Here is a 23,771-nt window from a genome sequence, read left to right as displayed (position 1 = left end):
TGTGGTTTACCACAAGCTACTACTTAAACTCAGCCTCATCCTAAATAATTCTAAACTCGTAGATGGCATTGCTAGTTTTCCGTCTGACCGTTCCCCATGTGTACGCTATAATGCTTCTAACTCCCCATATTACTAAAGTTTCCCCTGGCGCGCCTTAGGGTACAGTCCTCGGCCCACTTCTTTTTGTACTTAACATTAATGACTCGCCACAAAACATAATTACTAAAGTACGTCTCTATGCTGATTATTGCATCCTCTATCACGATATTAAATCCCCTGAAGATCATACTGTTTTTAATGACGCATTTTCACACTTCTGTTTATGGTATAACACCTGGCAGATGAATACAAACGTCACCGAAACCGTTTCAATGACATTCACTAGGCGTTTAACTCCTTCCGCCTTTTCGTACGCTTTTAATAACTCCTTTCTACTAAAAGTGCCCCAATATAAGTACCTCGGGCTCTTATTTTCTCACAACTTATATTGGAGCAAGCATATTGAAGCATTATGTACTTGGTGTGACTCCTCAAGAAACTAAACTCCTAACATACAAAACACTAATCCAGCCAGTCCATGAATACGCATTTATAATTTGGAACCCTTTTCATAAAAACGATAATAACAAGATTGAGTCCGTACAAAAGCAAGCTGTTCGTTTTCTATACCGTCGCTACGACAAGGATTTTTCACCTTCCCCTAACCTCTCTAATATCAACATAACCATTCTGGTCACACGTCGCCACAACGGAAAAATAATGTTCTTGCGCACCTTAGCTCTCCACCTCAACCCGCTTAGATTTGCTGAAGCTTCCCGCACCCATAGCTCTCACAGCTTAGATCTTTTGCCACTGCACTCTAGAACTGATATGTAAAACCTACTTTTTTCTCCTCAACAATTCAACGTTGGAACGCATTATCCGGAAATGTTCGTTCCTTGCCCCTGACCAGCTTTTTGTCTGCAACTGACAAATAATGTTATCGCCACTCCTACTATAGCCCAAGATGTGTTGCAGTGTCAAAAAATAAATAAATAAATAAATAAACAAATACATAAATAAATAAATACATAAATAAATACATAAACAAATAAATAAACTCGCAGTTCCGTCCAAAAGGCAAAGCACCGATTGCGACAGTAAATTAGCAGATTGCTGTACGAAGTAAAGGACCCTATAACGTAAAACTATTCCAATATGTTTTTATTTCAATCTCTGACGTCAAATTTGCGTAAATGCCGACGCAAGCATCAGGCGGTCACCCACAGGGTTTTCTCAACGGACCAATCAAACACTCTCGTCGTTCATAGGAGGTCACTTTTCTTCACTTGAAAAACAAATAACATTGCCTACACTGAGCAGCTTGTCTCATCTAATTGGCTCACAAGAGGCGAGGAGCGTGCTCAAGGGGAGAGGGATTCCATGGGGCCGAGCCGCTGCACTGAAAATCTATAATAGGATGAAGACGGTGGTGCCGGTGTCTGCGATTGGTCCGCTTTCCTTTACTTAGCTTACGGTAGCTCGTTGGCAATCGCGGCGGCATGCAACAGAAGCTTAAAAATGACACTAAAACTGATCCTCAGCAAAGAAGAGTTGGCAGAAGAAGGTCGTAAACGTGCCGAAAGTGTTCGAAAATGTTACACAGCCACGCAAAAAGTTTTATTACATGCAAATAAACCCATGCTCTCCGGCAGGTACGAGTATCCAGTGTCTAAGCAATCGGTGGCAGCCATCTTTTATTCCTTTCGGAACGGGGCAGCCTGTGGCTATTCAGAAGAAAATTCAGTTTTGTTCGGCATATTATTGCATCTTTAACGCGTACACTCACATTGACGGGCTTAGTTTTTGTGGTTTTGTGACGTCCCGTGACAGGCAGGTGAAGTAGGTGCAGCCCGAAAACGTTTGACCAATAGCCGAGGGCTAATGGCTAAGAGGCAGTCGAATCTGAAATAACATTTTTTTATTCCGGCAAATCATGCATAATCAGTGTGTACACGTCATATCAGATGGGAAGCTGTCGCGGTTTTCGTGGCATCGTGTGACAGACAAGTGGGGGTGGTCCAAAAATGTTTTTCAACAATCGCGGATGGCTGATTGCAGAATTAGAATAGCAAAGTTTGGAATAGTTTTACATTATAGGGGCCAAGGACCGTAGTTTTATCGGCCGTACAAACTTGAACTAACAAAATTAACAATGATACGATGTGTAAGCGCGACTCAACGAGGACGTAGAAAGAAACAGACACACAGAGACACCGCTGTCTTTGTGTGTATCTGCTTCTTTCTACGTCCTTGTTCAGTCGCACTTACACATTCTATCATGGATTCAAACCAACTAGGCCGCCAACGTATTTTAACGCAATTAAGCAGCACGGCGTCCTGCGTGCACAGATAAACATGAAAACATATTGCTCGATGAGCGCGGAAACTCTCTGTAAAAATTATCGAGTGAGGAATCACGGCAGCAGTAACTGCTTTGGCCTTCATGCGTCTCTCGGTTCAGCGCGGACGAAACGTTGCAAGCACAGCGCATACGAAGCTACCGGCACTACGCGCACTCTGCGAATATCGCAGATCGCTTCGAAGATGAGGTCCGCGCGGGCGTGCACTTTGGCCACGTTGCAGATCGCTTTCAAGACACAGGAGCGCCGTCAACGCGTCCCTACAGCGTCCGCCAAAGGCGTCTGCTACGGCGTCCGTGATTCGCGTGGCCAATGCCGTAGGAGACGCCGCGGTTGTCTCCTCTTTGTACGGAGCGGCGGGCGAGCAGGACATCGATGCACCCTAGCAGCCACCAGAGAAGCACGCCCCTCCTCCCTCGCCTGACCCCTCTGCCTCGCGCACGATAAGAGAGGGCACGCATCCGGGCGGCGTTTCTCGTTCGCGGACGCGAGATGGAACCGCGTACGCTGGCTCACCCTCACAAGCTTTCACTCAAATGGAACCTCATGGCAGCGGTGGTGGCAGAAATGAGCCTAGAGTATTCATATAATTGCTATCGCAATACTAAATATTCTCTGCGCATTGTGTCGTTTATAAAGCAACAGTTCTAGCAAATAATCTGTTTGCAAAATAACAAAGTGGTTTGACGCTCAGAAAGGCGAAATGTAGGTGATTTTATTCATGGACCATAGATCTGACGCTGGCTTAATCGTTTTGTTTGCAGCTGCAGTACACACTAGCGCCAAAGTAGAAGGATATAGGACAGGCAGGCCTCTAAACATCTTAACAGACTCGAAGGAAGCGTGCAGAAATTACACGAGGGGCAGGATTAGCAAAGCCGCCCTCAGAATTCTTGGCGGAGCCAACTTCGCTGAGAGGAACGTTGCGCACAAGTTAATCTGGATTCCGGCCCACGCAGGCATAGAGGGTAACGAAAGGGCAGACAGCCTAGCTCCAGAGACCACGTTCCGAGCAGAGGAGTCGCACGCCCCGGAGTGTCACCCACACGCTTGTGAAGGAAGATACACAGAAATATTGAACTTACACAAAAGTACGAGAGCGAAATATCCCCCACCGCACAAAGCTCTAACGAAGGAGGAAGCAACGAGTTGGCGCAGATTGCAGACAAACTCCTTCCCAAATATATACATCCTAAACAAAATGTACCCAGAACAATACAGAGACACCTGCCCATGGTGCGGGGCCACACCCACACTCTATCATGTCACATAGGAATGTAAGCACAATCAATCATTCCACCAACACAGTAACCCGAGTGCGGAGCAGTGGGAGAGTCGGCTTACCAGCTGCGAGCTCACGACCCAAAGGGCCTTAGTGCAGCACGCTAGTGAGGTAGCTAGGCTCAGTGGAGCCCTGGAATGGTGGCCCACCCTTGCCGGCAGAGGCTCCAAGTCGCCGGCGCCCAAGAAGACGACGGAGACCTCGAGACGCTAAATCCTTGAAAGAACCAAATAAAGTTTTCTCTCTCTCTCTCTCTCTCTCTCTCTCTCTCTCTCTCTCTAAGATTTTTGTAGAAAACTATGTTCTTACCGTAATTACACGGCACTACTGGTGCTCATGCCTGATTCCCAAGTTTACGCGTCTCCGGTAACAGCCTTTACAGTCGCAGTTGTGGCAGTTATGCATCAGTTTTATTTTTCGTCGTCCTTAGGTGACGTGGAAGCTAGGGACCACGAGGTGGCCTAACGGGGAAGAAAAATCTTACGTGTTCTCGTTCACGACGATGGCTGCCGTCAGTGTAACGTAATGGACTGAAGAGATGGACAGGGCCGACCCGATTTTGAGCACGTAAGTGCTGTCGCGGCACATTGTTTCACTTTATTTCAGCACCAATGGTTCACACACTTGATCTCGTTCGCCCACATTAAGCACTCCTTAGTACCGGCATTTCATGGCCTCAAATGATCCCTTATTCTTCACGAAGGGCACCTCGAGGCTGCTTCACTGAAAGCGTCCGAAACAAAACCACCAAAAACGACCACATTAAGAATAAACTAAAGGTTGTACAAAGCACTAAATTAGGCACCGGGCTTGAGCTCGATGAACCGAAATCTCGCTGGCTTGTCCGGAGCATTGGCCAATTTCCCGACGAATCCAATGTCTTCGTAATGGTACTCAACCTTGTACTTCGACAGTACCTGCAGAGAGGACAGTACACGTAATGAGCAGATAATTCTGTAAGACGAGCTTCTGCTCTTCTGCTTTGCATAGATTATGCTTTGTTTGAGGAATAAAATAAGCCTCTTACCCCTCGCAATAACCCTGTTTCCTAAAGGTAGAACCAGTGAGTGAGTTTGTCACTTCGCAATCTGTGGAATTCTCTGACTCACCGAAAATGTGGGACGCCGTGCCGTTACGTGTCCATTCCTACGCTTCGAGCTATGCTGCTAACTTTATGTAATGAAGCCTAGTTACTACGTAGAAACGTCATAGTTGACGGTGCGCACTAACATCCTTTAGCAGGCTTGAGACTGCGTTGATTTAGCTTAATCCCTGTGCGCCGATGGTAGGAAGCGCAGACCATGCTTCGAACAATCGGCGCACAGTTAAAAAGTGCAAATGTTCAAAGCGCACTGCACACTTGTGCAATGTAAATAGCAAGAACAGTGCATAAAAAAGAATGCCAGTGTTGTCTAGCACAGCAAATGAGATTGCCAAATTGCGCATTTCGCTAAATGCAAAAACAAATGTTAATAAAACTACGCAGATTTGCAGTACAACAACCGATAAAGACTTTTGTTAGAAACAGAAGTGTCTTACACAATTTACGAAATGAGCGTTAAATAGGGGCTCGATAGCCGCTCTAGTAAACGAAGTTCGAGGACCATCAGAAGCTGATCAGCTCCTGGTGCACGTAAGATTGACGCCTACGATGCACCCCATTTTTTTTTTTTTTGAAAACCTTTTAATACTGTGAACATTCTTATGGTACTTCATGCACTTTTGGTGGTCTTTTTGCCTGTCTGCCAGTCTGTCTCGCTGTCTGTCTCAGTCTCTAACATTTTACCGCCAAATTGAGTCACTGCTTAGCCCATAGTCTAAGGGTTCGAGCAGCGTGCTTCTGTGCTCAGGGAACCGGGTTCGCTACCAATCGTCGGGCCAACTTGGATCACGGGTACATGATAGTGCGTATGTGCCACCCATCAGTGAACACGCTTCACTGCTACTTGTGTTAATCGGTATGTGCCACAGCTCATGCGCCGCTATACCGTGAACCACGTTCAAGCCAAGTTCGATCATTGCGTATGTAAGCTAGGTATGTTCCACACTTCAATGAACTTCCTTTTTTTCTGTCTGAATTTGGCTCACTGTGTTTGCGCAACTGGATGTGTGCTGCTGTTCAGTGAACCTTTTTGACACAAACTTGGGTCACTGGGTTATGTCGTAGAATATGTGCCACAACGTATGTGCCGCTCTTCAATAAACCTGTTTCACACCAACTTGGGTATGTGTAACTGTGTATGTGTAGCTCTTCAATGAATCGCTTTCACGCCCGCAGTGGGTTTTTTTTTGTACAGCTGGTGCTGAATTCCCGGGTTGTCACCGAATGTAATGCCGCTTGATAGTACAACCCTAAACTCCTCTTTACTCGGTAAAAGACCGACCAAGCAGATGTGCCAAATCCCAACCCCTAAGAAAGTTGGCATAGAAAGGTTTGCTTTATTGAAGGAATTGTGCTCTTGTTGACGTATACTTGCGGCAATGCGGACATTTAGATCTCATTTGCTTTATCATTGAGTGAACTTGTACAGAGAAAGGCCAGAAGACAGGACACCTGTGATGGTAGTAAATATGGTAGTGTTCTCCGCCGTATGAGCTGTTCTGCTAGAAACAAAGCAGCGCCATAGTCCGGGAACTTCGAAATTACGTGAGGTGTCGCTGTCATTATGCAAAAAAGACGTGCGTGCAGACAGGACACAAGAATAGAGAAGTGGACAACACGAACGCCGACTATCAACTTATAGTTGTATAATGAATCCTTACCAACTAGCTCAGCTTTCTGTCGTTCTACGTCTCTGTGATATCATCATTGTACATATTCTCTACACTGTATATACGGAACATCATTTTAGACATGGGGCATTTACTTTATGTGTAACGGTGCTTTTCCGTGGGTCTATGATATATGTTACTGAGGGAGGACTCAGACACTACTTTGAGAAAGTGCCATGTATACAATCCTTAGTTTCTTGTATATGCTATCGTCCTGGTGCATTTGTGCCGTGATTGTGACTCAGTGTTCGTATCGTCTCTTGTTTAAATAAACTTTTTATAAGCAGAATAATTATCAAAAAGGCTTCGTGTGAAAAGTGTTGGCCTAGCGCCAATGAGAAGTACTTGCTAACCATGTCGCAGACCTAGGTTCGATTCTTCGTAGGGACTAGGCTATCGTAATTTTTTTGAGGTTGGTATTGCATCGGGGCCCCTTGTACAGAAGCCAAATTAGCGTATGGTAGCCGACGAAATTCTCGTGCATTTAAAAGCCGAAATGAGTCATATAGCCATCATATGTGCTTTTCCATTTCTCTTCTTCAAGTCTAGCGCGAGGACTCGTCCCCGCCCCAACTTCTTCAACACCAGTCAGTACACGTTTTCAATCTATGCGCATTACCGCGGAACTTCACGGCATTGATCTGGGGCCAAATTTATCGAAATAACAATGCCGCCGGCTTTATTTATTGCAGTGGCACCAAAAGGCACCTCCAGCAGGGAGCTAGACTGATGCATCTTTGACTATAGGCAGTAGCGTGCGCGTAGTAAAATTTATATAGGTAGCAACTGCGGATGCAGCTTGAGCAGCATCTATGCTTGTAAATCTGGTTCCGTATGGCAAGCAAGAGAGAGAGAGATAATGTTTAATGGCAGAAAGGTGGAGAGCAAACAGTTTACGGTGTGGCTTGTGGAATCACTCGAAGAGACAGTTGTGTTGTCAGAACGTGCGTACCGTCTTTTGTTGGAATTATTTTTTTCTAAACAAAAGATACACCTGCATCTTCCACTAAGTTATTTTATACTTCATGAGCGAAACTGCAAAAATGAAAGGAGAGAACAGTACAAATGTTGGCAGGTGACTGATGCAGTAGTTTCAGAACATAATACGAAACACGAAAAATGTGGATGGCGATTACACGGGCTCAAGACAAGCCGCCAAAACATTATGCGCTTTCCTTCCGCTTACGCTCGCTTTCTCATATATTACAGACGGCGTTATATGTCTCTTATAACACGGCTTCGACGTTTCAATTTTCCCGGTTGCCGGCTTACAGTTGGTCTGTCGAGCACCGCTGGATTTTCGTTTCGATCTACCTTTTCCGGCGGCTTCCTGCCCGAGTCAGGCTCCACTGTTGCACTGCGATCCTTGCCCCGCGCGAGACTTCACGTGGTATTTCTTTGACGCTCATAGTCACCCGGCCTGTTAGCGCGCGTGTGGCTTATTTGCGGACAGCAGATACTAAACAGAAGGACGTGCAGTTTTATGCCACAGCAGACAATACATCATCATGCGCAGCAGGTCGGTCCTGATGTATCGTACTGGATAGGGGCATTTTGAACACAACGGTCGCCCTACTTTTCGCTCTAGGTCCCCATGGCTAACGCGTTTGAAGCATGCTTTCTTTAAAGGCTGTATACGGACTTAATGCATCAGCAAGAGCACAGGATGATGTCACGTGGCTATGGCAGCTGGAATTTACTGTGTCTGTTTAATAATAATGAAAGTCCCTGCCTCCTGACGAACTGGTGTATTTAACCTAGCGCTTTGAAGACGATGTTATCGTGTGATGCACTGTAGTTAAGCCGTCATAAGCCCTTTGAGGAGGAAGCGGAGTTAACAACGAAAAGCAACTTGTGTCATAAACTTCCTGTTCACAGCGCCTCTAGCGCATACTTGCGTAACAGGTTTCATGTATACTAAGGAATGGGAAGATTACACCCATCTTCATCACAAAATATAAATAGGAATTTGCGAACTCGCTTTAAGAGTTAATAACAAATATCATCTGGCAGGGTTCACATCAGACAGGTTTCTCTATCTTACCTTTACAAGGAGGATCCACACTTCCAGTTCCGCCATTCTTCGGCCGAGGCACATGCGTGGGCCGAAGCTGAACGGCAAGGACGCATAAGGGTGTAGGGTCCAGTCGTCACGCTGCTCTTCGGATTTCAGCCAGCGCTCCGGAAGAAACGCGTGTGCTTTGGTAAAGTTCTCCTCCAACTGACTCGCAACGTAGTTTTCCGTGAACACTGGTGTCTGGAAAGTTTTACCCACGCACTCTGTCTGTGTCACAGCACAACGACAACGACAAAATTCTCTCACCGTTTGCTGCTTCGTTCTGGCATTTATGAAGATATTAATTTATGTCCCCGATATATACGTCTATCTCTTTCGCACAACTATGCTTAAGGTGATGAAAATTAGCTTAGTTTACCACTGAACAATTTCAGTTCCCGCACCGCTTTTTCAGCGAAAATCGACATTTTTGGCTTTTAAGAATCACCTATAACGACGACACTCTCCACGTATAGCTTGCGATCTTAAAAAAAAAATAGACGAAGGCTCTCAAACTCTTCATTTCCTCTGTCTTGCGCCAAACGAAGTTAATTTCCTTAACGACTTGTATATTCGATTTCCAGCTAATTTGTCGTCAAATCATTGTTCACGGTATTTTCTATCTGGACAAGTTTCAAGGCGTCGATTCAGAACAATATATACCTATGTCTCCTCTGAAGAAGTTACTGCTTATAAAACATGACGTTGATTCTGTTTACGTGCTCATGAGAGTATGCGATGAAGTTTAAGGGGACACTTACCTTCCACGCAAATAAAAGCGATTTTCAACCTGTCAGAATTTTAAAGCTGTATTTTCTCTGAGCGCACGGCTGTAGCATTTCGGAAATACTTCCTGGCCTTCCGTGCGTTTAGAGAGCAGGCAGCACTACGTTAAAATGAAATTATTCTGATTTCAGCAATCGGGTACTCACACCTGCAGGAATGGTGTAGCCAGACATGACGACATCGTGGTCCAGCTTACGGAAGACACCGGACAGCACTGGGTTTAACCTGCAAGGCAAGTGTCATGTGGTATAGTATGGTTCGGCTGCATTTGATATAATTTGATTTAGTTTTACTTGATTTGCTTATCTGAGAACATCAGGAGAAGGAAAGGCCCGGTCAGAAAGTTATAGCTTCTCTTAAAGGAAAATTTTGGCAGCACCAAGCTACAATCAGGGACATTGATGCTTTTAAGTAGCCAAAGTAAGTAGTCAAAGCGACCGGAGCGGAACAATTTTCATGTTCGAATGCATTGCTTAATTGTTTTTTGTCACTAGATACAAGATGAACAACTTCATATATGTAACAAATATTCTCATGCATTAAGAAATGCGCTCTTTCAACGCCTTTCGGAAAGCTTTGACGAAAACAAATTGCAAACAACAAGATGCGTCCCCCTACGCCCTTTAAATTCGGAAGACCGAAAAATCACATTGGAAGATTGGTGCACATTGATTTTGGCGTAAAGCACTTGTCTACTAGGTATTATACGGGCTCAGGGCAACATTTAACACAAGCAGGAACTTCAGGATTTCGCGTTCCCCTAATACTTTTGTCTCTGGCATCTTTGATACGACCTCGTACGGTCGATCAGATCTTCAATCTGCTCCACGCTACACATACATCCGAACGGGCAGGTAAGAAGATTATCCATGTGAAGTTATTAAACAACAACAAACATGCAGCTTTACTTCCTCTCATCACTTTCACAACTAAATCCTAAATCCTAAATCCTAAATCCTAAATCCACCTTCCTACACTTCGTCCCGTTCAGACCACAGATATAAAGTTGCCGTCCCATCCTCCCGAACGAACAAGTATCATGATTCTTTTTTACCCCGCACAAGTGTCGACTGGAACCACCTTCCTGCTTCCATCGTTCAGATCACAGATGCAACTTCATTCAAAACAGCAGTCTACCACGCTATCGCTTAACGTTGCCTGCATACCATTGTCTGCATATTACATTGCTTTGTATGTACCACTCCTTTCTGTAGTGCCTTAGGGCCTTGAAAGTATGTATAATAAATAAATAAATAAATAAATAAATAAATAAATAAATAAATAAATAAATAAATAAATGCAATCAGGGCTCTTGACCTAAGCATTAAAAAAAACTGATCCTTTCCTGCAATACGTGCAAGCCCAGTCACACAGAAAGTAGCGTTGATTTAACTTTCTCTGGGGTCCGTGAAAGCCAACTGCCGACAGGCCCGGTGCGTTCCCCTTCGTGAGGGAGGGAGATTCTCCAGCTTTGTTTCTTCTGACGTCAAAAAAACTGACTTGTTATTCGATGACTTGGTCGACTATCTCATGAACATTTACACTTCTTTTCCGCGCCTTTCATTGCCATGAATACTACAGTGCTCACTCGCCCATGGTATAGAGGTTTACATGTCGTGATTGTCTTATGCAAAGGCTTTCGGAAAAAAATGATATGCTCCAAAATAAATAGCCATTTAGAGAGAAAATGAGTGCGACGGAAATAACCATGAAAGAATGCAACATAGTTTCGGCGAAAAGAAACAGAGTCCCGCGTCTCCCCCCATCACGCGGTTCCATACCACCCCAAAACGCAGGAAAACGCAAAATCACTTACAAAGCGTTCTATGCCACTGCGATTAGGAGTACAGTGGCATAAAGCGCGCCATAAATGCGGGTTCTAGGTAATTTTTTCCATCAGCACATATGTCCGGCTGTTTTGCTTCAGTGGGCTAAGAACAAAACAACTAAATTATGCAGTCCTCAAGGTAAATTTACTTTCATATGCACTTCTCCACGACGAAGTGGCCACAGATTATGATAGGAACTATAGATACAGTGGCGCTATTTGTGACGAGTATTCCCGATTTCCTAGGTTGTGCGGTGATAAAAATATTTACCTGTCACAGTCCTTCCACTTCTCTCATACGTTCTACTTATTCATTTCTTCTATAACACTCAGCAGCCTTACTTTGTTGTGGTTTCTCGTGCACTTCACTTTCCCCCCTGTCCCTGCTCTTCATCTTCTAACTAGCTAGTCCCAATTTTTGTGATGCAGCACACTTGGAAATAAAAGACGTTCAAACAAACATGAATGATGAGGACACACAGCGCTGAATGTGTATCCTCTAATGATTCACGTTTTTGTGGATGCCCTTTTTTTTTTCAAGTGCGCTGCATCGCCAAAATCATGGGTCGTCAACTAGCCCCTCAGTAGCTATTAGCTATTCACGTTCCCTTAATTATAGTAGTGCAACGCGTGTAGGAAAACCTACGTCTTATATTACTTTCCCAATTTTTCGGCAGCCATAAAACACCACAGTGATAGCGCTGTATTATCGGGCAGGTGCTGCTGCCGAAGGTAGCGGCACCGCCATCAATGTAAAATCGAGGCTGAAAGCATTCCTACTTTGTGCAGCCAATCGTAGTTTCTCGTGCATGTTAATAATAACTCGTATTGACGTAGAGTAGTAGTTGTCATTAACATAGGCTGATAGTCAGTCCGGGAAGAGGCCGCAGCAGGCGTCAAGCCGTCTTTCTAGTCAGAAGATACCTTGTACAAGAAACCGAAAAACGCTGACTCAAATATTGTATATCAGTGATGGTTGTGCCTCTATTACATCACAACCATTACAAGAACGAATATTATTGAGTAGGTGACTCGCCTCTTCTACAAGTACTTGAAGCGACTACTAGAGGCCCTTAGACAAAAGCATTATTCCTCATAATTCAATTATATACGCACAAAAAAAGGCGATATGACATCTACAAGCGAATCAGTTTCTGTAGCCTGTAAGGTGCACCACTCAACTTAAGCAACCCAATGGTCGGGGTTAGTTGGCGCACATTCGTATTTATCCTGCCTGTGTGTTGCACAAAAGTGCAAGGAATCGTAAGACTAAACAAAGACTGCGATTCTGTGCATTCATTTTTGTCGTGCCTCGCTCTACTTATGCAACACGTAGCGTGAGGCAATCGCATGTGTTTACGTGCGATTCAGGTATAGATCTTCGAGGCTGTGTTTAACTTCCTACCTGAGCGATTCCTTGAGGCAAGCCTTCACGTATGGCAAGTTACTGAGATGCTGGGATTCCACAGCGCGACAGTTTTCACCCACGACAGACAACACCTCCTTGCGGGCCTTTTCTTGCGCTTCCGGATTCTTTGCCAAGTTGTAGAGGCAAAAAGTGGCAGAGCTTGACGTCTGAAAATAATAAAGAGGAGATAGCGATGCCAATGTCGCGCATAGCAACAGTCATAGCATAGCAATCGACAAAATTCCATTTCTCCTTTTATAGAGCCTGAGTTACCTTTCAAATGCCGGAAATGACCTCCTCATTCAGCTTCCCCAATAGGCAGAGGCAGATGTTAGGCAGGTCTAACACACAAAATATTCACCTCCGAAAATAGTGTTAACAAACTGTGGCGGTTCAAAGCCCGCGTGAACGAGATTGTTCTTCAGGCAAGCAGTGGGGGTTCGTTACTTTATGCATATTTGATATATATATATATATATTTATATATATATATATATGAGAGCGAGATGACCAAAAGTTAAGCTTATGCGTACGGATAAACGTTTCACAATAAGTATCCTCCAGGGATACACATTTCAGTTCGAGAAGAACAAGAAAGAGGGTTCACATACCATCCCTAAGCGGAATCATTTTGATTTGTAACAGTTGCTGCTTCCCAATGCACACAGTTGGTTCACATGTGTGCGATCGCTTGAAGTGATCAGCAGTGGCTGGCAAAAGAAGTCTATGCTAAAACCAACTTTTTCACAAAAGGACTTTTCCGGTAACCTGACGAAGGCAAGCTCCCTGTCCAAAAATTGGCTCCATATTGCCCATGTTTCCTGGTTTTTCAATTGCTCATTGCTCTTCAATGACGCTTTCCTTGCAAGAAAATCCTGATAATATTACTAAACTAAGCATTTATTCGATGTCTTCTTGAAAGCCTCATGCATCAATAATTTATTGCTTTTCGTAATTCCCAGTACGAATGCCGCTATTTAAACAGCCAGCAGTAACCACATGCTTTAACTTCAGACAGTAGAACTGCGAAAGAAATATATATTTTAGTTCCGATAAATCTCGAGATAAAAAAATCTTTTTTTGTCTCAATGTTTTGTAACAGTTTCCTTCCTCCTAGTGAACTCTTATTCATGTAGTACATGCAGAGGACATAGAATTTAGGATGCAGAGGAAACAATAGTACCAGTTCCATAATTGCAAAATTGTGTTGCTTTTGCGTCACCAAAAACCATGGATTTCTTAAACATCATTATAATAGAGATAAAAAGCTAAGCCTGCTTCGCCACCTTCGTCATTTCGATGCAGAGAGCACAAGCAAATCACTTCATTATAAGAGTAGCAATCACCATGCCGTGTTGTGCTGAAGCTTCAGGCCAACGCTTAATGACACAAATAGAACAGATGTTCATTGAATGGACGGTATGCTTACACTATGGTTATGGTATGTGTATATATATTGTTACCGTGTCAGCGCCACCCATAATGAAGTCGCTCATGAAGGAAAGTATTTCACCAAAGCCCAGTTTCTTCTCCACCAACAAGTGTTCCAAGATGGTGTATTCTTGGTCGCTCTTCCTTGTCTTAAGCCGGTTCGCGGCCTCTTGGATGTGCTTGAAAAGTCGCCTGCAACGCAAAAAGAGAGAAACTCATAGAAACTTATGGCGTACTTACGCAGAGGTTTCGTGAACGCACAGACGTAGCACGTTGTATCAGTGTACAAAGGTGAGCTACTTTGTGAGCGAGCATGTTGGAAATAAAAAAAAAAGAAAATAGAACAACTGAAGAATGACGGCACTGCGTCCACGTAATATTTCCTTGTACCACCTTCGCGCTCTTTTGTTCCTCATGACCACCTTATGCTCCACATAGAGTTGTTTCATCTGAGTCGGGTCCAACAATAAAAATATCCATATGTGAATTACGAGAACGCAACCAACTTAGTATTGTTCGCTGTCGTATTGAGCAACTCAGAGTAATTTTACTATGTGCTTAGCTAATGATTTTACAGCGATAAATATAACAAACTTTTTAACCATTGATTTAAACGCAACATCTTCAATGTACAAGGTGAAGAACACATTGAGAAATATCCCACTGATTTCCTGCCGCGCTGATATCAAGCGGGCTTTTTAAGTTTTCAGGGCTGCCGGGAAAGCGCTCAAAATTTGAACGCTCACGTCGCTGCGAGTACGCTCCCATTCACGGGGTAGTTTTTCAAATCTCGCGCGCTCTCTTCACAGCCTGGAAAATTTGAAACCACAGCAGCTATCACAAAAAATAATTAGTTGGACATTTATCATTAGACTCTACAACTTATACGTCGAAGATATTGCGTTTAAATTAACACTTTATAAGTTGTTTAATAAATTAGTGTTCACTATCCACCTAAGCTCATAGAAAAAATACCTTGAGTTGCTCAAGAGGACAGCGAACAGTAAGTACTAAGTTGGCTGAATTTTCCTAGCTCACATGTGCATATTATATATTTTGGCCCGACTTAGCTGAAACAACATCGTGTATATACTCTAGTGATACACTAGGGTATATACTCTACATACTCTAACAGTCGACTTTTGTACACTCTGGCTGAACATCATAAGGAAGACGTGAGTTGCGCCTAACTAAATGTATTGCCATCACATGTCCGTCACACTCCCCATCAAGAAAATTCTTACCAACTACAAGCGCCTCCAGCTTGAAACATGCTAGTCTGGTTCACATCGGCAGATTTGTATTTACTTCTGCTTTTAACCTTCCGTTTTATAACCGAGGGGCCACTCAGTGTAAACAATAACACTTTAACTGACGCAAAAGGGAAACGCTAATTGCAAATTCGGCAAATCACATCCGTGCACACCGGGGCGACGTTTCATCCAAATATCGTCGCCCCAGGATGCCCCGGTGCGAACCGGTGCGATTTGCCGAATTCGCGGAAAGCCAATTTACGCTGGCACAAGCATTGTAACAAAAAAATGTGTGCATTCCTTATTTTCGCAGTAAGAGGCTCAGGTTAAATATAAATAAAGGCAAAACTTCAATTTGCTGAATTTCGCCCCGACACCCCAGCGCTGGTACGGCAGTGTGACGTCAAGGATTCAGGATACAATGATTTCGTGATACCTCTGCACAACAACGCGACGGGGACAAAAATGAAGAGACGATCACAGGCGCTGTGTCGCAGGTGCTCCCACATTCTATATATTGCCCACATGTGTGTATTAAAGCTTCAGTTAATGGACGGCACCTTCCCTTCTTTTTCGTCCGTGTCTAGCAGTTGCGCTGCCGTATCATGAGCACTTTCCAACTCGCCCGTTATCGTTGCTCGTAGAATACAATGCGGTCCGTTTTTAGCGATTAAAGATTTAGTAGGTCCCAACAGATGCCCTCAAAAGTAAATATATCACGGCTAGCTTGTCAGGCAAATTCATAATGACGTCACGGCCCATCTTTCATGTTTGCGTCGTCTCTTACTTAGCGAGCTCCACTCGAGGTAAGAGTTGCTTTCTGGGCGTTAAAGAAGGTTGACGTACCAACACAGCGCCACGTATTTTTATAGTTAGTCTTTATCTAAGAAACTTGTGGATCACTCACTCTAACTTTACTCGGACCTTTCTTGTAGACGCTGTTGACAGTTCAATGAGAACCACACATGATTGTCGAGGTAAACTCATCTTCACCAATGACCAACGCGTTAATGGTGCTTTCATTATGCAAACTAGAAGTGAGGCGTGCAGACAGGACACAAGAGTAGAGAAGTGGACAACACGAACGCCGACTATCAACTGAAGGGAGCACTGAGGCGAAAAATGAAAGAAGACACAAAACTCATCTGAGTTTTGAGTTTTGTGTCTTCTTTCATTTTTCGCCTCAGTGCTCCCTTCAGTTGATAGTCGGCGTTCGTGTTGTCCACTTCTCTACTCTTGTGTCCTGTCTGCACGCCTCACTTCTAGTTTGCATAATGAATCCTTACCAACTAGCTCAGCTTTCTGTCGTTCTAAGCGTTAATGGTATCAGTCTGTGAGCTCACAGATCACAGGAGCTTACGACAGCGTGCACCATTTTGTGTTCTTAAAATGACTTTACCATTAGGATTTATTCTTTTTCTTTACCAATGAAAAGTCATGAATCTTTAGATCCGCATTTAAATTATTTCAGCATGTCAGTAATGTAATTTCTAATATGGCACTAGGGCTTCTGTCGGAAACGGAAGCCAGTGTAGTCGGGGGCCTGCACTTGTCCCCTCTTTCTTCTTACTTTCTTGCACAGCAAACCTTCACTTAGGGCAACATTGATCTATTTTTCGTTTAAGAGCGAGTGAGTGAGTGAACTTTATTTTGGTCCAGAGAAGACGCAGGGAAGACCCCTCGCCACCCGGCTAGTCCTACGTAGGGGCCGCCAAGCCGAGCTTGACGGCCCGATCGCGGGCACTCTGGACGGCCAGGGTTTGGTCGTTGAGTTCGGGGCTGCCCAAGAGCGCAGCCCACCTATCCGTTTAAGAAGACGAATTTACCATTACACGGTTTTGCGTTTCTCGTGCCGTCTTTCGCGATCACTTACAGGGTGAACGCATCCATGGCCTTCTCAAACTTGCGCCAAGTAGGCGTGCGGAAGTAGCGGAAGTACGGGAACCGGTAGCCAAATATCTGCACGCAGGCGAACACGTCGTCCATGTCTTTCAGGAAACCTGCGCCGTCTGATGCGGGGGGAAGCGGATGTGCCAGGCAGCCTGCTCGCGTGTCACCCGACGCCAGCATCACGCCTGGCCCGCATTGGGGGAAAGGAAACGAAAAAATCCACCACTCGTCATTGCAATCAGGAGCCTCACTCAATGCAGCTAAATCTATGCTGGAGGAACTGCGTTTTAGGCGAGCTGATAACAGAACTTTATCGTAATTTCAAGTTGCTTCTTTCGGAAGATCTGTTAATTGGTTATGATACTTCACGTAGTTGCAATTGTTCTTAAAATAGTCGCACGTGGCATCTTTTTCTTTGTTTTTGCTTTCGTTGTGCATAGGTAGTGCTTTAAATTACAAATGACAGAAATAGCATATGGGTGATTGCGTGTAACGTTATCTTAAATAACACAGCGCGAACAGATGCGCATTCTAGGAAAAACAGAGGTGCCTGTCATGTTGTTGTTTTTTTTTCTTTCTTGGGTGCGTCTGCGCTTGCGTTGTGTTCCTTGCGACAAAAATTCATTAATTGCATTAGGCAACAGGTTTTTACGCTTAAACGTTGCTGCAGTCATCAACACCGTAATACGCTTCGTTCACTTGAGACAAAGTTAGTTTTACACTTGTCTGAAACTACCCTCAGTCACGCTCCACCTGCGTTAATAAGCACAGGGAAACAAATATATGAAAAAATTTGTTTATGGTCCCTAATAACGGAACCGCTTGGAGATCATCAGTCGGCGCTTTCGGAATATCTTTTTTTTTTTGAAAGTCGTTTGCCGAAGTTCTGCCCATATCGTTTGACATGTCGCCTGGTTGCGCCATTCTTGAAATAATCATTTGGGCAGAATATATCTATATATCGCAATATTTGTCTTTCTTAAAAGAAATGATCAGCTTCTGCTATTCACTACTTCAAATATAGTAGGGTCACAGTTCTACATTGTGTATTTTCGTCTCGAGAACTTACCACCATAATAACCTTGTGCTAGAATTAGTTTACCGGTATACGGCGCTAATGTCTTCAATGTGCCAAGTGACACTGCATCCATCAATGAGCTCCCTTCAATTCTTGTGGTGTTTCTTTAACTACATTTTCGTAAAGCTCAAGGTGTTTCATCTGTACAACCAATACACCAAGTTCTTGGGATACTTCGGTTTCATTATAACTTTATGTATGGTATTTAGTTGAAGTTGGCGTGACCACTTCTTTTTCACAACTACGTCTAGTCCCGTTTCTTTTCTCCTGCAAATATCAGCTCATTGCTCTTTCAATATTCCCCACAAGCAGGCTTTGATTTTCTGACAGGCTCTAAATGGAAATACGCGAAATTTTTCATTTTTGAAATGGTAGTTTCATCCGGAGATTCGGTTATAGATACACGATGTCATGTTTGCGTCCCTGATTATGCTGCTGCTGACGATAGCTAATGGCTATCTAATCTGGACGGCGACAGCAACTGGTCGCCTAGGCTGTGTAAGCTACTTACGAATCAACATATCCTAATCTATCATTCAGCCTATCTATGCCTTGTCACATACCTCTGTGCATGTCGTGATCACATCTGCATTTCGCCAATGCTCTAATCGTCTCTTGGTTACATTCACTGCTGATCAATAGTTAATGATCCCATCTGTTTGCGCTCCCGTGCATCAACCGCTGCTAGCGTCATCCAGCGGGAAAACTGAGCAATCGAAAAGAGAAAGTTGCGTTTTCGCCGCGAGATGCCGCCGTCGTTGGCCTGACAGCGGGGTCACGCTGCGTCGTCTGCAAACCTCTGCATCAGGAGAAACGTGCGTATGGCTGCGTTCGGGATCCGGTTTTCTTTTTGTTCTTGTTCATTAAAATCGCGACGTTGTAGGCATCGTTGTGAAGGAAACCTATCCGGCGCTGTTCTCAAGCTTATTAAACACTCTGAAATACTTCACGATTTCGCTATGTGATAAATGCCATGTTGTCGTGGACGGAGAAAATTAAAGGCTCTTGTCGGCTATTCAGAATTTGTGCTTGCGCAACTGTGTTTAGTTCTATAGGCAGCGGGTAATAAGAATGAATGTTATAATGGTCTCCATTATCAGCAAAATTTGGTGTTGTTGAGGGTAGCTATAGGGGCTCATTGGTACGGCATCTCCTGTTTTGTTGTAGCTGAAGCTGAAGGACAGGGACTACAGAAAGGCGCATTTCATACGCACGCACAATGCTGTGCGTGTGTCAAATGTGTCTTTCTGTTGTCCCGGTCGTTCAGCTTGCGCTACAGAAAAATAGAGGATTTAGTGGTTTTGCCCGTTGCGAGCCTAAGAAGCGTCTTTTGACTGACACCTCGGGCTTTTTACGGACTTCTGTTTTGCCGCAGTATGGAGCGTTGCCATTGTCTTTCCTGCCCGTCCCATTTCTATGGCGAAAACCGGAGCGTTCCCATGCTCTTTGTTTGAATCCATGATGATTAGGAATCAACTCTTGCGGTGATCAACTAGAACCTTTTGCCTTGTTTTGCTTTCTCTTCAACTCTGGAACAAGATTTCTTTCTCGGTAATATCTTTCAATTTACGAATTGCCCTTTAGGTTTTCATGTACTCTTTCACTACTGTTAATTCGGTAACCATTACTTTATGCAAATATTTTATACATAGCTGGGCAACTTAATTTAAATAAATTTCCTTGTTACCTTCTCCTGCGAGAACTACAAAAGAAACTATGCGGAGACGCACCCTCTACCACGTCAACTCGCAGCAAAGAATACTCTGGAAAACCGAACCCAGAACTCGACCGACCCTTCACGCAGGCCGAAATCCACGTAGCCCTATCCAAGCTGACTAGAAATACCAGCCCAGGTAAAGACAGGATCGTTAACAAACACGTACGCAACCTACCGCAGCAGGCCACCGAGCCTCTCCTCTGTTACTACAATGAGTGCTGGGAGAAAGGAGAACTGCCTGCTGTGTGGAAACACTCGGACATCACCATGATCCCCAAGGCCAACAAACCTCTCAGCTTGGAGAACCTACGCCCGATCTCCCTCACCTCGTGCGCGGGAAAGCTCTACGAACATATGGTGCACGACCGCATTACCCAGTACCTAGAAGACAACGACCACCTACCAGACACCATGTTCGGTTTCAGGCAGCACCTCTCAACGCAGGATGTACTCTTACAACTAAAGGAAGGCCTTTTAGATCACCTAAACAATCGAAGCAAATACTCCATAGTGGCAATAGACGTCAAGGGAGCCTTCGATAACGTTAGCCACGACGCGATCCTCAACAATCTCGAAGGAACCGGCTGCGGCACTAGGACCTACGCATACGTCAGAAACTTTCTGATGGACCGCACGGCAACAGTCGGAATCTGCAACATCCGCAGTGAAAGCTTCCTACTTCCAAACAGAGGCACCCCGCAAGGGTCGGTCATTTCCCCGCTACTCTTTAACGTAGCTATGATCAAGCTACCCCCACTACTCGAGACCATACCAGATCTGCGTCACACGATGTATGCTGATGACATCACGCTCTGGACCAGAGCTACGAACGTTGGAAGGCAAGAAAGTAGCTTACAAGAAGCCGTCGACACCATCGAAAGCTATCTCCGAAACTGCGGCCTCCGCTGCGCCCCAGAGAAGTCTGAACACCTCATCCTGAAAGCAAGAACGAGAGGCCGACCACCCAACTACGAAGAGCCTGACCCCAGCATCACACTCAACGGGACAACAATCCCGAAAGTCGACACTATGCGAATACTTGGACTCCACATCCACAAAGACGGATCGGGAGCTGCCAGCCTACCGAGACTAGAACGCACCCTTTCGCAACTAATGCACCTCGTCAAACGGATCTCAAGCCAAAGAAGCGGGCTCAAGGAGCAAGACACTCTAAGAATAATACAGGCGCTCCTCACCAGCCGCATCACATACGGAACGCCGTACCTGGCTTTAAAGAACGCTGAAATAGAAAAGCTGAACATCATGATAAGGAAGGCAATCAGAGTTGCCCTGGGACTACCCGCCATGGCCTCTACATCACGTCTCCTTAAGATGGGCGTCCACAACACGTGGCAAGAGCTCGCCGAAGCGCACAAGAACAGCCAGCTGGAACGACTCAAGCTCACGCCCACAGGGAGATCAGTACTCCGACACCTAAACTACAGCGAGACGTATGTCGCAGACACGGACAAGAAAGAACGAATACCACCGGACGTTCGAGAGTGCATTTGCATCGCACGTGTCCCGCGCAACATGCATCCCATATATCACAAGAGCAGAAGACAGGCTAGAGCCAACGCCATCAAACGAAGTTTCAGGCATGACCCGAATGCCCGCTACACCGACGCGGCCAAGTATCCGCATCGAAACGCGTACGCTCTGAGCGTCGTAGACTCCCAAGGCTCCGAGCTAGCATCGGCAACCATCAAGGCACGCAACCCGGAAACGGCTGAAGAAGCGGCAATCGCTCTCGCCACCACCACATGCACAGACGCAGCGGTTATATTCACCGACTCTCAGGCCGCCTGCAGAAACTTCTTGAGGGGCCGCATCTCGGCCGATGCACTCAAGATACTAAAAAGACGAAGCACTCCGCTCCCGTACACCTGCGTAACGTTGGTACCCGGACACGAGGGCCTAGAGGGGAACGAAGCGGCCCACGCCGCTGCCCGCGAGCACGTCAGCCGGGCTCCCCTCTCCCCACGCGCTCTCGGACCCGTGACAGAAGAGGCGGAGGCCGTATCCACCAACTATTCGGCCATATTGCAACATTACAGGCTCGAGCGTCGAGTGTACCCTCCACCGCACCCTAAACTCGACAGAGAAGAAAGCCTAATCCTTAGACGCCTGCAAAGTAATACGTACACGCACGGAACGATAATGCATCGCCTCTACCCGACGCTCCACGGCTACCTCTGCCCACTTTGCAACGTACCCGACACTCTGGCACACTTGCTCCTGGAATGCCCGTGGCAGGAAGGCAGCGAAATGCAACCAGAAACGCACGCAAAACGAGCAATAGAAGCAAACGACCTATTCGAAACGTGGGAGGCCAAGCTAACCCTCGGGGACCTGGAAGACCAGCGACAACTCGTCGCCAGGGCCAAGAGGGCAGTCGAAGCCAGAGGGTTCCTGGACTAAGGAGCCCTCCCACCTTAGGGTGATACCCGGCCTCGCTCGGGACACTGTTTCGTTTAATAAACGTTTCTCTCTCTCTCTACCTTCTACAATACTTGTCGGGAGCTGGTAGTTGTGGTGACCGTGGCATTTTCCACCACACATTTCAAATGACTGCCAGCATTTTTTTCCCACTAAAGCTACTTTAGCTTGAGCAAAGGCGACACTAAAAAGTATTCCATCACAAGCTTGCTGCCACTGCGAAGTTCGGTTCCTTTCGAGAAGCAAAACGAGGAAACCTGTTGCAGCGCGTATGACTCGCGCTGACCAACATTACCGCTCTGATTAGGTGCTATCAGTTTTCGCTGCACTACGGCAGGGCAATTCGAATGAGACATCACTGTGAAGCTGTTCAGTGCAGTTCCATGAACACAGTCGTGTTCCGCGGTGGTGGGTATCCAAGTTCAGTAAAAAAAAAAACTCCGAAATCGCCGCCAGAATCAGAACCCTAAATGGAAGTGTTACCAGACCACCTGAACAGGCACCTGGACGCCGGCGTCAGTTGCAGACGACCATGCGTCGGTTACAGCCGACTACTAAGCTGTCATGTATTTAAACGATGGAAAAGAGTCTGGTATACAGAAGAATCGTACCGGACATAGCAAAGCATTTGAAGTCCAAGGTAGATTTCGGGCAGACGCATACTAGAACCCTAGAAGTACCGAAGGATTCGAGAAACTTTTCTACAAATTCGCTCTACCTTCACTGTCCTCACGTAGGAATTCAGTTGCCCGGCCTGATACATATTTGCGAAGTTTAACAGAGAGTCTGCTAGTTCAACTAGAAGCTCTCAAAAACACTGTATGCCAATTATCACTGTCTTGGGAAAAAAACATGAAACAGAAAGAAGCGAACTGAATCACGAAGTTTATGTTTTGAAGGAATATAAGCAATTGCTACATAATAATGACTAAAGCCTTGTTTTTCGCGTGTTTACAAACCTTTTATGTAAGGATTACAAAGTTTTCCCGCTTCCCTGGGAGGGCAAAGATGGCACTGATTTCATGTGTGAAACAAATGGGGGCCATTCTAGGGTTGACGTTTACTGAAAGTTTGAAATGGGGGGGGGTGGGGGGGGGAGGTGTAGGCTATTATGTACTTTAATTTATTTACCGACCACTTGTTTTATCTCTGTCTTTATGGATTATGGGAGGCGTGTTGTTTGTTTTCCCATTCTCTTCGTGAAATTTGCAAGCCATGCTGCTTACATCTCTGGGGGGAGGGGAAGGGAAGGGGGTAAGAAGCGATGTTTATTATGTACCGGTTAGCTGCCGGCTTTGTCGAAAATTATTTGCTTGAGTGTTACAGGCTCTTATAATGCCTTCATCAGCACTGTTTCCCACAGCCCTAAAGCTAGTGTAGAAGACATCAAGTTCAAGTTTAATTGCAGTGTTTGGTAAAACTTTCAACA

General features: G+C 45.2%; 1 protein-coding gene across 2 annotated transcripts in view; it reads right to left on the bottom strand.

The window, feature by feature from the left end:
• Positions 1-4,241: 4,241 nt before the first annotated feature.
• The window catches only part of LOC135897621 (probable cytochrome P450 49a1), a 51,072-nt gene continuing 31,542 nt past the window's right edge, over positions 4,242-23,771 (bottom strand). For both annotated transcript variants that reach the window (XM_065426306.2, XM_070537063.1), the window contains exons 4-9: positions 17,092-17,293; positions 13,998-14,157; positions 12,532-12,701; positions 9,445-9,523; positions 8,501-8,713; positions 4,242-4,601 (exon numbers count right to left, since the gene is read on the bottom strand). In XM_065426306.2, the coding sequence (XP_065282378.1) occupies positions 4,482-4,601; positions 8,501-8,713; positions 9,445-9,523; positions 12,532-12,701; positions 13,998-14,157; positions 17,092-17,293 (944 nt within the window). In that variant the 3' untranslated portion in view covers positions 4,242-4,481. The remainder of the gene's footprint in view (positions 4,602-8,500; positions 8,714-9,444; positions 9,524-12,531; positions 12,702-13,997; positions 14,158-17,091; positions 17,294-23,771) is intronic.

This window comes from Dermacentor albipictus, chromosome 4 (genome assembly GCF_038994185.2).
Source record: "Dermacentor albipictus isolate Rhodes 1998 colony chromosome 4, USDA_Dalb.pri_finalv2, whole genome shotgun sequence".
Lineage (NCBI taxonomy): Eukaryota > Metazoa > Arthropoda > Arachnida > Ixodida > Ixodidae > Dermacentor > Dermacentor albipictus.
The sequence above is the reverse complement of the archived record's forward strand: the minus strand, read 5'-3'. Positions and strand labels throughout refer to the sequence as shown.